At 38.3% G+C, this 18327-nt stretch overlaps 1 protein-coding gene across 1 annotated transcript in view; it reads right to left on the reverse strand.

Moving 5' to 3' along the window:
• HUWE1 (HECT, UBA and WWE domain containing 1, E3 ubiquitin protein ligase) overlaps positions 1-18327 on the reverse strand; it is a 152893-nt gene that overhangs the window by 67126 nt on the left and 67440 nt on the right. Inside the window, exons 20-28 of the mRNA XM_011946573.1 lie at positions 16161-16267; positions 15791-15968; positions 14571-14662; positions 13356-13567; positions 7720-7777; positions 6411-6587; positions 3460-3705; positions 2262-2395; positions 1426-1520 (exon numbers count right to left, since the gene is read on the reverse strand). Coding sequence (XP_011801963.1) covers positions 1426-1520; positions 2262-2395; positions 3460-3705; positions 6411-6587; positions 7720-7777; positions 13356-13567; positions 14571-14662; positions 15791-15968; positions 16161-16267 — 1299 coding nt within the window. The remainder of the gene's footprint in view (positions 1-1425; positions 1521-2261; positions 2396-3459; positions 3706-6410; positions 6588-7719; positions 7778-13355; positions 13568-14570; positions 14663-15790; positions 15969-16160; positions 16268-18327) is intronic.

Below are 18327 nucleotides of genomic sequence, written 5' to 3' on the forward strand. Positions count from 1 at the left end.
TTAGTTCCTTAGAAATTTCCCTTTCTAATAATTTCTGTATAAGTTTTAAGCATATCTGAGACTTTTTTTTTTTTTTAGACAGGGTCTCGCTCTGTCATCTAGGCTTGAGTTGAGTCATGGCTCACCATAGCTTCAACTTCCTGGGCTCAAGCAATCCTCCCACCTCAGCCTCCCTAGAAGCTGGGACTACAGGCATGTACCACCATGGCCAGCTAATTTTTGTAATTTTTTTTGCAGAGATGGGGTTTCGTCATGTTGCCCAGGCTGATCTCAAACTCCTGGGCTCAAGTGATTCACCTGCCTCAGCCTCCCGAAGTGCTGGGATTAGAGGTGTGAGCCACTGTGCCTGGTCTGATGCATTTTTATACACAGAATTACCTTCACTGCTTTCTTAATAGTTTATCCTTTTTAAATTTCCTCGTTGATACTGAACACAGGAGAAAAAACATTCTGGAAAAGTTGCTTGTATTCATTTTATGTTTGTAGCATTAGAGTCAGAAAATTGTGTATGATTTCTACTTACTGAAATTTGGAATTTTTATTTTTTATTTTTTTCTGAGATGGTGTTTCGCTCTCGTTGGCCAGGCTGGAGTGCAATGGCGCGATTTTGGCTCACCGCAACCTCCGCCTCCCAGGTTCAAGCGATCATCCTGCCTCAGCCTCCCAAGTAGCTGGAATTACAGGTATGTGCCACCACACCTGGCTAATTTTTTGTATTTTCAGTAGAGACGGAGTTTCTACATGTTGGTCAGGCTGGTCTGAACTCCCGCCCTCAGGTGATCTGCCCACCTCGGCCTCCCACAGTGCTGGGATTACAGGCGTGAGCCACTGAGCCTCGTCAAAATTTGGAATTTTTATTGTGATATAACATAAAAGCAATCTTCTTTATAAAGCAGCACTGTCGATAGAAATATAATGTGAAACACATATATAATTTAAATTTTCTAGTAGCCACATTAAAAATTATTTGTTAATACCCTCTGATACAGTAAGTTGTAGGAATCAATCTTACGTTTGCAGAAAAGTAAACACAAAAATGTTCATTTTTAAAAAAACAGCATATTAGAAACTTAACAGGGAATAGTTAATTCGTGTACCTTTATATGGTACTTAACAGTAAGTGAAGAAAGAGATCTACGAAATGTTTTTATCTAAGACACTGACAAATACACTCAGAGAAAAAAGATGGGCAGACACTTTCAAAATGTTTTTTTTTGGGTAGCAGAAATATGGGTAATTCTTTCAACTACATTTTCTAACTTTTACCATTATGTATACATCTTTATGCAGGAAATGACTAAAAATTAGTGAGAGGATGAAAACTAGACTATGGATGATAGAACTAAAAATTTTCATAATAAACCTATAAAGACATAGGAACAAAACTCAGAATTCATGACTAACATTTTAGTTTCTTAGAGTTACCTGATCTTTTTCCGCCCTGGGTCGTACCTGCCTTCTCATCCTTTGGAACCAGTTTCTGCATATCTGCCTGGCCAAATTCACATCCAGATGGTAGGCTGCAACAAGAGAAATACTGAGCAAAAAAATTATATATATATATATACTGATAGTTCACCTCTTATATTATAAATGGTCTCTAATTTGCTTGGCTGACACTATCCCTCCTATAGCAGGTAGGTTAAACTGAATGTAATAAAGCATCTATAATTCCTGAGGTAGCACCCCACAAGCTTTCCAACATTTTTTTTTTTTTTTTTTGAGACCCAGTCTCACTCTTTCGCCTGGGCTGGAGTGCAGTGGCAGGATCTTGGGTTCACTGCAACCTCCACCTCCCGGGTTCAAGCGATTCTCCTGCCTCAGTCTCCCAACTAGCTGGGATTACAGGCGCCCGCCATTAGGCCCAGCTAATTTTTTGTATTTTTAGTACAGACGGGGTTTCACCATGTTGGCCAGGCTGGTCTTGAACACCTGACCTCGTGATTCGCCTACCTTAGCCTCCCAAAGTGCTGGGATTACAGGCGAGAGCCACCGCGTCCGGCCTCAACTCAGTTTTTTATATTTGGCTAATAATGGGAACACATTTTAAACATCTACCACGCCAACAAAGCATACTTGGTATATCAAATCAAAGATGCACAAAATGCTACAATTTGTCAACAAGTTCCTAGGCTGGGAAGAGGGAAGGACAAGGAAGCCTCTGAACTCTCTTCCATACCCTCCTATCCCTAACCAAAGCAATCCTCCAGGCTCACCAAACTTAAATAACAAAGTAATGAGAGAGAGAGCCATTCTCTTACCTGTTTGGGGTACACAGAGAGAGGAGGACAGTGCTTTCCCACACCAAGGAACAGTATAACTGGCTCAGCTTGCTCAAAACACTCAGGCCCAATTGAGAGCCCCACTGGTTTACAGAGATGGAACGAATTTCACTCTGCAATCATAACAAGAATTTCACCTTTGGGATGTTTTCTAACAATTACACTTAAAAAAAAAAAAAAAACCTTCAATAGTTTTATAAGAATAAGGGATTTGTCTTCATTGCTATTCTCAGAGTTATCCACCTCATCAAAATGTCCACATTCAAGACGACAGTTCCACAAGGTATCCTGTTACAACATTTACAAATTATTTCCACAACATCCTTTATCATTGTTTTTTATGAAGTGAAAGAAAGGTTATCAGAGGCTACTCTTCTTTTCTGAATCAAAGAAACGGTTTTACAGGTTCATTAACTACTTTCTAAATTATTTGTTGGGGGTATTGTTATTTCCATCCAATTTCTTTACTTCAGTAAATACCTAGATTTATTTAAATTTTCCTTTTCATTTCATTTAATAAAGTCATAAAAATCAATCCCTAAAATTTAAGTAATTTAATTTTCTAAATTGTTTATAATTGTTTTTTTTTCACTTCAGATTTGATCGATTCACAAGTAACAGAGAACACACTCCTGCTCAATAGCATAAAACAGGACTGTTGAACCCTGTTTTGTTTAATGTTGATACCATTAATCTTTAGAATAAATTATCTGAGGAATAAATGTAGTAAAACTGTGAGGACATACACAAAATGCCTTCTTTCTGGACCTATGGATTATGGATTGCAGGCAAAACGTTTGATATGTAGAAAATTTTCAGTAATTTGTTAATTACTATTGATTTAAAAGTTCTTTGGTAAAATGTCCTACCTATGCCATCCAATTATCAGACCTTTTAGGACTCGTGGGAAGATTAGAAAGTACTAAGGCCAGATGAGTACCCAATTGATGTTTGTCTATAATAACCTGTTTTGCTCTCAAGAAAGTCCACTTCACATAATAAATTATACAGTCACTCAACTTTTTGACAGTGAAAAAAATCTCATCCTAAATTAAACTGTTCTTTTAGCTGCTACCTCAGGCAGACCTCCTTTCAAGCACGGTAACCCTGCTAAGGGTACGCCCTAAATATTTCACTGCCTTTAAACTAATATGTTCACCCCTAAGATTATTTTTACCTGTCCAACTCTGCAAGTATGAACAAACATCATGATGTAGGCATGGGCAGCAGTGAGTGCATGCAGCAGAGGTGTGGCCTGGGCTGAGAGGGTAGCATCAGCAACATTGCCTGCGCAAGCCAGTTCTCGCAACAACACTGAGCCCCCAGGGGATTCAATGGGGCGGTGTAAGGGCTCCAGGGAGGAGAGGATGGAGTCCAACTGAAGGAGACCTTCTTGAAGGACTTTGGGTTCATGTGACAGTGTCTGAAACAGGAAGAATAATTAAAGTGTTAATATACAATGAACTTCAAATTCTTCATGTCTTTTAATAGTCACAATGGAAGTGGACAATTAAATGGAAGTCTCCCAGATTTTAGATATGGCCATGGTCTCTCACCTGGTAAATGGTGGAACCCAAATATGAAGTCAGGTACAACATACTTAATATCTCTTTCTTGAGCAACATACTACTTTCAAACTTGGTGAGCCAATAACACTTAAAAGCTTATGATGAATAAGCTTTTAACTGAATACTGTTACAGCAAGGACTCTACCCTATAGGATTAATTCCAAATTTTGCTCGATAGGAAACGATGTTAGGCAAAGTTCCAAAGCATGGAAGAGAATCACTATTACACTGTTCTTTTCTTCTTAAAACAAGAGAGATTATTCTGAGATAGGAATCAGGTAGGCGATTTGTTTTTATCAGACAACCCAAGGATTATACATCCCTTGTGATTTCCTCTCAAGTCTGGAGGAAAAATCTGACAGCAAAACACCATCACTTGCCATGCAAAGATAGGAGAAATCATGTGCCTTCCTATGGTTTTAAATAAATCTATCTATCCTTCCACAGTATCTTATAGGTAGGATAAAGATATTTTCCTCTCTCTCTCTGCTGAACAGCATTTAATTCAGTATTTCAAAGAGTAAAACAAAATAAGCTAAATGAAGTCACGTCACAATTATGGATCTTTCCAAGTCTGTAAGCAAATGGATTTCTCATTCAGCAGGAATTACTTACACTCTGCAGCCCAGCTAATAAAGGAGTTTCGTAGATTTAATGCAATCACTATCAAAATTCCAATGCTGTTTTTTGTTTTGGTTTTGCAGAAATAGAAAAATCCCTTCTAAAATTTATATGAAATCTTAAGGGACCCCAAATAGCCAAAACAAGTTGGGGGAAAATTTTTGGAGGTCTCTCTCTTTTTGACTTCTATTACAAAGTTACAGTAATCAAAACTGTGATACTGGCATAAAGACAGACATAAAGACCAATGGAATAGAATAGAGAGCCCAGAATTAAATCTTCACATATATATGGTCAAATGATTTTTGACGAAGGTACCAAACCATGCAATAGGAAGGACAGACTTTTACCATATAAAAAATCTAATCAAAATGGATCAAAGACCTGAATATAAGAGCTAAGTTATAAAACTCTTAGAAGAAGCCATAGTGGGAAAGCTGCAAAACACTGGATTTGGCAATGGTTTCAGTGGATGTGACACTAAAAACACAGGTGTTTACACAGGCAACAAAAACAAAAAAAGAGAAGCTGGACTTTATCAAGATTAAAAATGTTTGTGCATCAAAAGACAACCACGAAAAGGCAACTCACAGAACAGGAAAAATATATGCAAATCATATACTTGAGAAGAGATTAATATCAGGTATTAATATGTGTATAAGAATACACAACTCTTACAACTCAACAATAAAACAAATTACACGATTAAAAAAGAACAATGAATTTGAATAGACATTTCTCCAAAGAAGATATATACATGGACAACAAGCACATGAAAATACGTTCGTTATCACTAAGCATTAGGGAAATGCCAGTGAAAAATAAAATGAGATACACTTCCTACCCACCAGAATGGCTATTATCAAAAAACAGAAAATAAGTATTGGTTAGGATGTGGGAAAATTAGAATTAAAAGTAGAGTCTCAAAGAGTTATATGTACATCCATGTTCACAGCATCATTATTCACAACAGCCAAAAGGTGAAAGCAACCCAAGTGTCAATCAACAGATGAATGGATAAACAAAATGTGGTATAAACACACAATGGAATATTATTAGGCCTTACAAGGGAAGGAAATTATGACACATGCTACATAATGGTTGAACCTTGAGGGCATTATGCTAAGTGAAAAAAGTCAGTCGCACACAGAAAATATTTTCTGATTCTACTGATATAAGGTACCTAGAGTAGTCAAATTTAGAGACAAAAAGTAGAATGGTAGTTGCCAGGGGCTGGGGAGAAGGGAGGATGAGAAGTTCAAGGGCAAAATTTCATTTTTGCAAGATGAAAAGAGTTCTGGAGATTGGCTGCACATCAATATGAATACACATAACACTACTGAACTCTACACTGCAAAGTGGTTAAGATGGTACATTTCATGTTATGTATAGTTTACCACTATGAAAAAATAAAGAAGCTTCATTTTTGGCAAAACATGAGCAATGAACTACCATGTTAACTATGCTTAACAATACATGACTATCGGGCTTGAAAAGGGGGAAATTAAATATCGGCAATGAACTACATGTCAATTATGCTTAATACACGACTATCAAGCTTGAAAGGGGAGGAAAACATATAGTTAAACATAACCATAAACATAAAATGTGTTAAAAAAGCACCTATAACAAAGAAGGGTGGCATACTAATAAAACCCAACTAGAAAAGCTTTCTTGGAGATACACTTTTCCCTCCAATAAACTCTAATGATGTAGAACTACATACCAAACTGATGAACAAAGAAAAAATACTTTGACTTTTCAATGAGAAATAACATGGCACACTATATATTAATCACAAAATTCACTTATACAACATAACACAAATTTATTCATTATTTTTTAGTTGAAGGGAGACCACAGTAAAAACATATATACAGAAGTATCGCAAAATTGATTTCCAAAAAGAAATGAAAACATTTGGCCAGATGCTTCTTACCAATATGGATTTGCAGACACCTGCAACAGCCTGACAGGCAGCAGATGTGGGAAAGTCAATGGGCAGATTGGGAAGACCCAGAATGGTAACCAAAGGCAAGAGTCCTTTCTGATTCACAAATTCCTGGCAGTGGTCATCTGTTGTATTGTTGCTCAGAATAGATTCCACAAATTTCATCTAGGTAATAAAAATTTTTTAAAGAAGTTAGAGCCTGACAGGTGGAACTAAAAGGCCAGCCTGGAATAATGATGGGGTAGCCTTCTAGTCATGATATCAGTGTTTTCTGAAGTATCAAAACCTCAGATAAACCAGATTTATGATACGGACTCTAAAACATCCAAGAAGTAAGGAGTATCTACGATTTCTGCCCAATCTACATTTTCAAGCACACCAAGAGTCAGATAATTTGAGATAACAAAGAAGTTAAGTGACTTGCTCAGGGCCACATTATGAATTAGTGGTACAATCATGTCAAATCTCTTAATTTGCTATTTAGTGCTCCTTGCCTGCCTTTCTCCTGCAGGCAAACATCATGGAAAATTTCCCCCAAATGTGCTTATGATGCAAATGAAACGCTGAACTCTGGAAGAGTCTGTTTCAAACAGAATTTTTTTAAGAGTAAAAAAGTAAAATGTGGGCAATAAACACACAGGCACAAGAGAAACTATCTCTGGAAGTCTTGGAAGTGATTAATAGGCTAAAACAAATGCTAAGAGGTTTCTCCCTTATTGGTAAACAATTCTGGGAAAATTCAAACTCTTCACTTTTTTGGTGAGATACTCCGGAAGTAATGGGGAAAAAAAGGGGAAAATATATGTTGGACACGTTTGGAAAACATGTTACAGGTTGTGTATCTCATATTCGAAATGCTTGGGCACCATGAATGTTTCAGATTTTTAATTTTTGAATATTTGCATTATACAGTTCAGGCTGAAAATGCTCCAGTGAGCATTTCCTTTCAGTGTTATGCTGGTACTCAAAAAGGTTCAAATTTTGGAGCATTTTGGATTTGGGATGATCAGCCCGTACCAGACTGGCAAAACAAAACTTGTTACAGAATCCTGTCTGGATTCTAATGAAGAATGGTAACAGTGAACAAAAAAATCCGGAATAAAAAATAATGGGGGTCATGTTGGCTAATTTCTGGCAAACCAGTCTAGAACAAAAACGAAAGGGTGGCACATCTTTCTCTTCTTAATTGGATTCCAATTAAAATGAATACGGTAATTACTGGACTCTGATAACGCCACACATTTTCCAGAAAAGCATACATACACCTTTACCCAGTTTGCCCTGTGTTGAATCTTACCACATTAAGGATGTAATCCATGAGGGGAATAGGAATACGTTCCTCTGTACCAACAACCCTGTTAGGGGAGAAAAGAGTGAGTTACACAGAAATTCACAATACCAATATTAAGAGAACAGAGGAAGAGGTACTGTATAAAATTCTAGGTCTTTGTCTATTTATTTATTTGCTCATTTTTTTTGAGACAGGGTCTTGCTGCCACCTAGGTTGGAGTGCAGTGGCACAATCACGGCTCATTGCAGCCTTTACTTCCCAGGCTTATGGGGTAGAGATGAGCCTTTAGACTCATATACCACAGGAAAAGAACAGCTGAAATCAATCCTGAATCTACCTTTCCTAGCCTGACTAAGGTTGAAAGCATAAAGGGGAAAACCAAGCCTTTAAAAACTCAACATTTGTATACATCACAAGAGAAAGTATCCTATCTTTGGCAAACTACTGTTGGAGAAATTTATCCATATGAAAACATTAAAAATAAGTTCAATTAAAAGACAACATCTGCTTGAAGAAAGAGGCTAGACAAAGAAACACTTAAACATCATATGATGTTTTTGCATCACGTTTAAAGTTATGGAGAGTAGGAAATAGAATTTAATTTTGTTCAAAGATTCATACACCTGAGGCCTCCTTAGCCTAACAATTGGTATTTGCATATGACAGTTCCTGAACTATCGAAAAACTGATCAGGTCTTTTGTCTTTTCAGTTGCTTCAATATTGCACAGCAGATGAGAAGGCTATAACATACCATAGCTGCAGAAAATGCAGCTCAATGCAAAAAACTACACATATAGTATATTGTAATGAAACAAAATATTACCTCTAAGATAAACCCCAGGAAGGAACAAATACTTTAGAAAATGGAGCATTTTGGACACAGGCCCTTGAAACAGATTTAGGCAGGGTGCAGGAGAGTGGGATGGGGCAGAGACACAGGGAGAGGTAGAAGAAGAAAAGAAAGTTGGCAAGAAGCTAGTAGTTCTTATCTCTAAGCAAGACAAAATGTAAACAAAGATTTGCCAGGGACAAGAACAGTTGGCAGCAGAATATAGAACAGGAGAGAGTGGAGAGGCATTATGAATGACTTCAGAGACAAAAATACCCAGAACCAGGGTTTGGGTAGGATGTTGTGAACCTCCTCAATGAAAAACGTGGGGAAGAACTTTGTAGAAAGGGGGTATACCTATAAGGCAAGATTGAAATGATTCCATGAGAAGACCACAAAACTTTAATTTCCTCCTCAGAACCACTGCAGCATTCCATGTTACTTATATCAATTACCTATAGATCCACCTCTATCAATAAGAAGTGCAGGTGTGGATCCAGCCCAGAGACACCCAACCCTTTGAAGAAGCCAGATATGATGGCAAAGAGCCTAAGTAGTAAAATCAAACGAAACCTATATGCCCCCTTTATTTGCTACATGGAAACTGGGGAGAAGAACAGAGAGAAAGCAAACCAATAGTGGTTCTTAATATAATTCCAGGAATAAATTTGTTCAGTATCACTTTTCTCCTTACCCTCATCTTTTGGCTCTCAGGCCCAAGAAGCCGTACAGGAATAATCAAAACGATCAACTCTTTCCAACAGGACTCAACTTACCAACTGATTTCAAGAAAAGTCCTAAACTTCCTGTTTCTCTCCCTTTCCCCAAACAAATACACATTGCCAAACTCTGGTCAATTTTCTGTATTTATGGTGGTGGAGCCCCAGCCCATGCCCCCATCAAAAGTAAAGGAGGATTTCAATTTAGTGTCATAGTATGATGTACATGGGGTTTTTCGGGGTGGGGGCGTGGTCAGGTGCTTCCTCCAGCTTTTGAGGAGACAGCTCACTCTGATGAAGGAGCCCTCCCAGTGGGCCACATTTCAGGGAACAACTGCGTCTCTGTACACTCATTGTCTTTAAAGTCCAAACAATTGCTATTCAAGTTCTAACGATCACAAAGACTTTATATAGCCCATTTCTCTGAAGTTGCTCATGAGTGGTGGGTGGTAAGCTAGGAACACTAATGGAATCAACCACAAAGTGAACCGTGATGCACCAACTACAAACCCTGGTTACTCACTGGCAAGTATATTCATCCCTAGCAATATCAGATTTTCTGAGATCAAGGGAGCAAAAGACAGGTATTTAGAACTACTTGTGGTGAATGAGTCTGAATGTAGAAAGGCACCCCATGTATTTGGGGTAGACTATAGTGCCTAAGTTTCCGTACTCCAGATCTCCAGCACAAAACCATGTATTTCAAGAGTAAATACAAATGCCATTTGCAAATACTAGCTGCTGATTTTGTGCTAAAAAAAAAAAAAAAAAGGAAAGGGTACCGTCTAAGCCTGGAAAAAACCCAGAAACCTAAGTCTATCAACTGGAAAATGGATAATCACTACACAATTATCACACAACAGAATACTACTCAGCAATGGAAAGTAACAAGTTGCTGACAGATGCAGTAACATGGATGAACCTCCAAAACACATCGAACAAAGAAGCTAGATATAAGAAGGTATATACATCGGATATAATATACACATAAGACTTTATATGGTCATTTTATTTAAACATATTCTGGAATAGACATAATAATATGACAGAAGTAAGATTTAGGGACAGGGAAATTGCCTCAATTTTGGGCAGGGAAACTGGAAATGCAGAATCTGTATGGAAATCATACCTGAATTTAAACTGCTGTTAAATTGGCCAGGTGCGGCGGTGCACACCTGTAATCCCAGCACTTTGGGAGGCCGAAGTGGGTGGATCACATGAGGCCAGGAGTTTGAGGCCAACATGGCAAAACCCCAGCTCTACTAAAGATACGAAAATTAGCCAGGCATGGTGGCACGTGTCTGTAATCCCAGCTACTCAGGAGGCTAAGGCACGAGAACTGCTTGAAGTCAGGAGGCGGAGGTTGCAGTGAGCTGAGCTCGTGCCACTGCACTACAGCCTGGGTGATGTAGTGAGACTCTATCTCAAAATAAATAAATAAATAAAATAAAATAAAGATAAGAGTTAATCATTTTACGTGTGGGTAAGGCATTGGAAAACACGAGAGCATGGAAAACAGAAATTCGGAAGTTCCACTGAAGAACTTTGAATTTAGAGGAAGGGACGGACAAGACTTATGGGGAGAAGCATGACACATATTCCCAATTTTTCTAAGCCCTTTCACCATATTGTGAGAAAGTACAAAATTACCCCATAACAACTGCCTGGGATAGAAGATAAAAAGAACTTTTGCTATTAATATATTGTGGTTTTCAAAATGAAGCTGAGTTTAGACAGTCTCTTGCTTTTTCTTCCTGCCCTAATAATTTACTTAGTGACCCAATCTAGGCTTCTGAAGATGGCAGAAGTGAAAAAATACATGCGTCAACATCTGTGAGACTCTTGGATTACACAAATGAGGTAGTGATGAGCATCCAGAATGTAGAAAACTACTGATACTAGTAACTACTAGAGCCCTCTGCATCTTAGAAGTTACATATAAATATCACTATGGTAGAATATTAATGCTACTGGGTTTATATTTCTAATTTCTCTTCATTTTCATTCACGTCTCATTAGGCCTAGCTCTCCAAGCATTTAAGACTTCGGGAATCCTTAATTTAAGGCTCTTTATTTATTTCAAACTTACTGACTACCTACTATTATACAAAGTGATAGGGATATACTGGTGAATGAGGCAATGTCTTGCTCTTGAGGAGCTTACAGGTGAGTGAGGAAAACCATTAACATGTATGAATAATTTTAACAAAACTGTTGGGAGAACACAAGATTGACTTCTCATTTGGAAGTTTAAAAAAAAAAAAAAAAACTCCTTCAAGAATAAGACATTTGAACTGGCCTTACAGAAATCTGGTGGATGGAAAAGGAGGTGATATGGGAATGGGGATGGCTGTGGATAGAACACAGTGATACATGATATCCCGAGAAAGGAAAGGAGGGTAAACAAATGAGGGTAGTGAAGAAAATGCTGATTAACTGTGACAGCTTGAAATCTGGGCACATCAGATGTAAGGCATCCAGAAAATGTCCAGGTAGGGAAGTCACATGCAGATGAATATATATATAAGCTTGACTTAAAATCACTACCACCTACGTCTTAAAATTTTCCCTTATTTGTAGCCAGGAAAAGGAACCCCACTCCAGTAGGGTCACTGAAATTCAAGGGTGTGACAAAAGAAGTACCAAGACTCGTCTACAAAAAAATGTCATGCTTTCTTCCAGGGTGTCCTCCTCTTCTAGGAAAACAACACTTAAAAGAGAACAAAAGGTACTGCTAGAATGAAGGTAGGTTTGCCTTCTCAGACAGGCTAAGGTATGTGTTCAACAAAGTAATATACTTAGTAGTTAATGCCTCTCCTTAAAACACTTGACACCCACAGGCTCATTACTATTTAGAGTTCCAAGAGGACATACCAGTTTTGGATTCTAGGCCTTTGCTCCTGTTGTCTACTCCACCTTAAATTTTAAGTTCCAAGGTACCATTCAGGACCAGCTCAAATGCATTCATATCTGTGCCTAAAATGCTCAAGCTTTTCTCAGAATGACTTACCTACACAATAAAAGAGTACTTATTAAATGAGTGAGTACATGACTGTCTAGAAGGATCAATCCCATTTTCAGCATGCAGGTGATTAAAAGTTACAGGTATAGAGTTACAGTTCATCCCCGGTATGTGAATACTGCTCAAAGAGCCTGGTGGACTACCTCCTAACAGTCAGCAGCCTTTACGCAAACTCCCTGCTTCCATCTAAGAACTCAATTCTTGACTGTTTACAGTCATACAGTAAATTCCAAAGCCTTCCAATTAATCTGGAACGAACAAATAGTAACAAAATGAACAAAAATAAAAAAACAACAAGCAACAACAAATCCTCACACACCCCTTAAGGACTTCTTAGGAGACAGGCTTCAAAAGTACAATGTGTTTCACACGTGCCTGAAAAAAATCAAGCAGTCAATGATGTGGAATATTAAATCAACAAAGGGAAAATAAGGTCTCTGTGCAAAGTCCATTAACTTGACAGACCAAATTCTGATTCAATTTCATCAACAGCTTTTAAGAATGAGCACTTCCTGGCCGGGTGCAGTGGCTCATGCCTGTAATCCCAACACTCTGGGAAGCCAAGGTGGGTAGATCACCTGAGATGGGGAGTTCGAGATCAGCCTGGTCAACATGGTGAAGCCCCATCTCTACTAAAAATACACAAATTGGCCGAGTGTGGTGGTGGGTGTCTATAATCTCAGCTACTCGGGAGGCTGAGGCAGGAGAATTGCTTGAGCCCGGGAGGTGGAGGCTGCAATGAGCCGAGACCACATCATTGCACTCCAGCTTGGGCAACAAAAGCAAAACTCTGTCTCAAAAAAATAAATAAATAAAAATTAAAAATAAATAAATTTTTTTTTAAAAAAAGATCACTTCCTAATGCAACTAATACAATTAAATACCAAAGCAAAAATAACACACAAGGGTCAAAAAAGGAAAAACTAATACACTCTTAGAACCAGCAAGAACTTTAAAATGATCTAATACAACTCTCTTGTGTTTTATAGATGAAAGTGTTCACTAAGACTTAGAGAGGTGATAACATGCCCAAGATTACACGGCTAGAGGATCTGTTTTGTAAACACTTACTGCTGATTAGGTTCACTTTCATTTTGCTGGGTAGAATTAAAGCTCTGCATGGCCTGTACTTCCTCTTCCTCCTCATCCTCACTAGAGGCTTCTTCTGCAGCATGATTAGACCTTGGGGGAGGAGCAGTGGCAGTGCCATCTGCCTTCTGGATTGATGGCTTCTGACAGATGTATTTGGGGTCCCTTCCAAGATTACAGATTTCTTCAAGTAACTGAAAGGCACAGGAAATAAGATTACTTATTAGTAATCATGGAATGGGGAGGAGGAGACAGATAACATATTTAGAGCATTTTCTATGTGTTGTATATTTGCCCAAACACTTCATATACATGTTATATACATCATTCCCAGAATATGGTCATTAATTCCATTTTATAAACAAGGGAAGAGAAGTGCTGCAAACTTAAGTAATTTGTTGAGGGTCACAGGGCTGTATAAGCGACTGACGAATCTGACTCCCTGTCCCAATTCACCAAGCACCAGGAACTTATATACTAGTTTCAATAAAAATTCTAAAAGGAAACTGGCAGAGCTAATAAGGCGGGGTAGGGGGCAGCCACAGGGATCAACAAACAGATACTAGAAAGGGCAATACACTTTACAAACTTAATCTAAGCCATGTCTGCTTGTCCACATAATACATAAAAGAAATCATTATATAGAGGTTTACATTAAATGGAAAAAAATTTTTAAGGAAAACAATTCTCAACCTAAAAAAATTTTTTTTTTTTGAGACACAGTCTTGCAGTGGCATGATCTCAGCTCGCTACAACCTCCTCCTCCTGAGTTTAAGTGATTCTCCTGCCTCAGCCTCCAGAGTAGCTGGGACTACAGGCACATGCCACCACACCCGGCTAAAGTTTATATTTTTCGTAGAAACGGGACTTCACCATGTTGTCCAGGCTGATCTCAAACTCCTGGCCTCAAGCGATCCACCAGCCTCAGCCTCCCAAAGTGTCAGGATTACAGGCGTGAGCCACTGCACCCAGGCTAAAAACCTTTTAACAGAGACTTCTTTCTAAGATGAACTAAAATGACAACCTTTTTTTTTTTTTATAAAGGACCAACCTAAGGACATGGAAACAATGAGGCAGACATAATGCTCTTATAGCTATAGCCCAAGAATCCTAATGACCTCCAGTAGGCCAAATCTTCTAAAACCTTCCCCTTCTCTGCTCTCTCATGCTCATGATCACATCCTTATCACTTTCTACCTTGATGATGGCAGTCGTTGCATCTGTTTTAAGGGTGGGCTGATGTCTCATGAGCTCATCGACAGCACTCCCCAGGTTGGATGCAGTATCCCCTTAAGGCAAAAAATGAACTGTTAGAATTAGAAAGACTGAAGAAAATAGAGCTTGGGCTCTTTTCTGTACCAACATAAGGTGGAAAGAAAAAACTGAGCCTGGTTATAATTTTCTTAAAAGACTTATGTCACCCAGGCTGGAGTGCAGTGTCACGATCTCCTGGACTCAAGCAATCCTCCCACCTGTCCTCCAAGTAGCTGGGACTACAGGTGTGCGCTACCATGCCTGGAGAAATTTTTGTATTTTTTGTAGAGATGGGATTTGGCCATGTTGCCCAGGCTGGTCTCAAACTCCTGTGCTCAAGTAATTTGCCCACGTTGGCCTCCCAAAGTGCTAGGTGTGTGCCACCGTGCCAGGCCAGGCTGCTGTGATTTCTTTTTTTCTGTTTTTTTTTGTTGTGATTTTTCTAATGCCACAGCTTCTTTAATGAATTTACACCCAGCCCCTATCCCCCAAATTACTGGGGAAAAGGAAGGAATCAGTTTAGTAAACTATTTTAAAGTAACTATGTGTGCTGCACTCTACTCTGGCAATCTCTGCTGTCAAGATCTAAACTAGTATTACAGAGTGAGAGAGAAGAAAGATGTACAAACCATTAACCCTCTGGCTGCTCCAGTTAAGAATGATGGTGTCTAAATGCTACAGCAGTGGCTGAAAAGTACAAAGTACATTTTTGAAAACTGTAATCTTTCTGGAGCCCTACCTTCTTGCTAATAATCTCTCAATGATCTGGTCTCAAGTATACTGAGTAAAAAAAAAACTATCCATGTGTTGTTATCTTAGAGAGTTGGACATTAGAACACCAGATTACCAGATGAACACCTCAGGACTCCATATTTCTCATTGCTGCAGACTAGATGGTGAACCTGGAAATCTACCACTGCTTCTTAATACCTGTTTTCTACCAGTACCATGACAATGCAATGGTGAACTGTTGAGAAGCATGGAAATATTATGAGCAGAGAAGCTAAAGATGAAGTATTCCTTCCAACTTACAATACAATGTATGATGATAATCCCCATTAAACTCAGCAAACCTAATCAGTAAAATGATGAGAGAGATCAAGGAAGAGTTTCCTTGCAAATTAAATCAATTTTCTACTATAAAATAAATCTTAACAACTTACCAAGGGGATCAGAACTTCTCCTCCTCCGCATGGCTGGGAGATAATCTGGAGACAGAAGAACTTTGAAGAGGCGTTCAAAAGGCTGACACTGAACAAAAGACTGAAGACCTCGGGCATTCAAGCAGAGTGCACTGAATACATTTGGGAGGGAGCCAAGGACTTCACGGGTAGCAGGAACCTAGAGAGAAAACAAAGTGAGCTTGAATGCATCTAAAAGAGTGTAGATGCTAGGAATATCCGGCCATGCGTATCAAGCTGAGACGGAAGGAATTTTGACAACCAGGTCCCAATTAGATTCAACACTACACACAGAAGAGAGAGGATTTTCACTCCCTAAGACATTCTTTACAGAGTAGCAGAAAAGACTTACATCTTTGATAAGCAGTGCATGCAGCATGACATCTGTCAATCCATTGTCCTGGAGTGAGGAGAGCAGTGATGGTTCTTGAAATACAAACACAGTCACCACTTCAGTAGCTAAAAAAAGATGAGAAAACATGGAAAACTGAGAGATTTCTCACAGGAATTGAAAACAAAACACCAAAAGCTTAAAAAAAAAATACACGCTCAATGTATAGCAATTTAAACCCTTGTGCTTACTATGAAATTAAAGATCGTAACACTGTTCCATCAGAGATTCATCACTATAAAGAATCTAGTGACTACACTTCCAGGATTTTTATGGGCATAGTTTTACATAAATGAGGTTACACTGTTTTATGTATCTTGCTTTTCCCCACCAATTGTTATACTGTATAATGTACTCTCCCGATACAACGACCCATTCATTTTGAATGGCTGCCTACTATTCCACTAAACGCATGTACCACATGTACAGAAATCAGTCCTCAATTGTGAAAAATGATAAACCTAAACATATATCCGTTTTTGTCTGCTTTTAACAGGAAAAAAATCTATGATGTAGGTTTGCTGGGTTAAAGCAAATGCAAGCTTAACTGATGAAAATAGATAAACTGCCTCGTACAACAATTTTAAACTATCGTCAACAATGTGAGAGTCCTTGAGTATTAATCTGACCAGTTTTTGACATTATAATATTTAGAAATTGCAGTAACAACTACCAAAGCTTCTGGAACATGGGAAAAACTCTACACAAGAGGAAATAGTACAGCATTAAGGCATTTATTAAAAAGTAACCAAATAAGCTATGAAGAATTAACAGAAAAAAGAATTCACTGAAACCAAAAGCAAAAAGGATAAACAAAGCCAATATCTAGCTTTGCGAAGACACTGGAAAAGCTTATAAACCTATGGAAAATAAGAACAATATAAATTAGAAAAAAGAGCAATAATATAGATTTGGAATGAGAAAGGAGATTAATGAGATACAGAAAAAAAAAGTTTATTCTACAAAGTGTATGCCAACAGGTGAAATAATATAAATTAGAAAAAAGAGCAGTAATATACGTGAGGAATGAGAAAGGAGATTTAACTAGATACAGAAAAATATATTCTACAAAGTGTATGCCAACAAGTGAAATGTATAGTTTAATAAGAAAATGTCATAAAAATCAAATCTCAGGAAGTCACAGCAGAGCAGATTAGACCAATAACAAGAATTTTTTCTTTTTTATTGAGACACAGTCTCACTCTGTCACCCAGGCTTGAGTGCAGTGGCACAATCTCAGCTCACTGCAGCCTCCACCTCCTGGGTTCAAGTGATTCTCCTGCCTCAGCCACCTGAATAGTTGGGATTACAGGCGCCCATCACGCCTGGCTAATTTTTTCATTTTTAGTAGAGATAGGGTTTTTACCAGATTGGCCAGCTGGTTTTGGACTCCTAACCTCAGGCAATCTGCCCGCCTCAGTCTCCCAAAGTACTGGGATTACAGGCGTGAGCCACAGCGCCCGTTCTAGAATTTTTAAAAGCTAAAAAAAAGAAAAAAAAAATCCAGGTAATAGAGAGGCACCAAGCCAAATGTTTTATTAAACCTTCCAGGAATAATTAAGACAAGGCTTCCAAACTCTTAAGACTACAATAACTACAATAACTTTGATTTAAAAACCTGACAAAGAGGAATATACATACAACACCCACAAACCATGTATATAGAACAAACTTGTTTATGGTGATGCCTAAGATCTAAAAGAAACCAGAGGATTTTCTATTCAAGTTGGTGAATATAGCATCTCTCCTTTATCCCAAATGCTAGGGGAATGGCAGATATATAGCAATTACTGGGGACTAACAGTTTCCAATGGCCTTTGGGATTCTCTCATGGGCTATAAAATTCTGAAAAATTTAAGTCCTTTTTGGGGCTCCTATTGGTATATGACACTCCCCTCGATTGACTTACATTTGTAGAAATGTATGAATTCTATAGAGCCACTAAAATTGAGTATTTAAAAACTAAAATTAGTGTTCTACAAGCAATTACTAAGACAACAAACCTGTTATTTTATTAAGAGGTCGCCTGTAAGCCCAGCACTTTGGGAGGCCGAGACGGGCGGATCACAAGGTCAGGAGATCGAGACCATCTGGCTAACACGGTGAAACCCCGTCTCTACTAAAAAAT

Source organism: Colobus angolensis, unplaced genomic scaffold (genome assembly GCF_000951035.1).
Source record: "Colobus angolensis palliatus isolate OR3802 unplaced genomic scaffold, Cang.pa_1.0 Scaffold250, whole genome shotgun sequence".
Classification (NCBI taxonomy): domain Eukaryota; kingdom Metazoa; phylum Chordata; class Mammalia; order Primates; family Cercopithecidae; genus Colobus; species Colobus angolensis.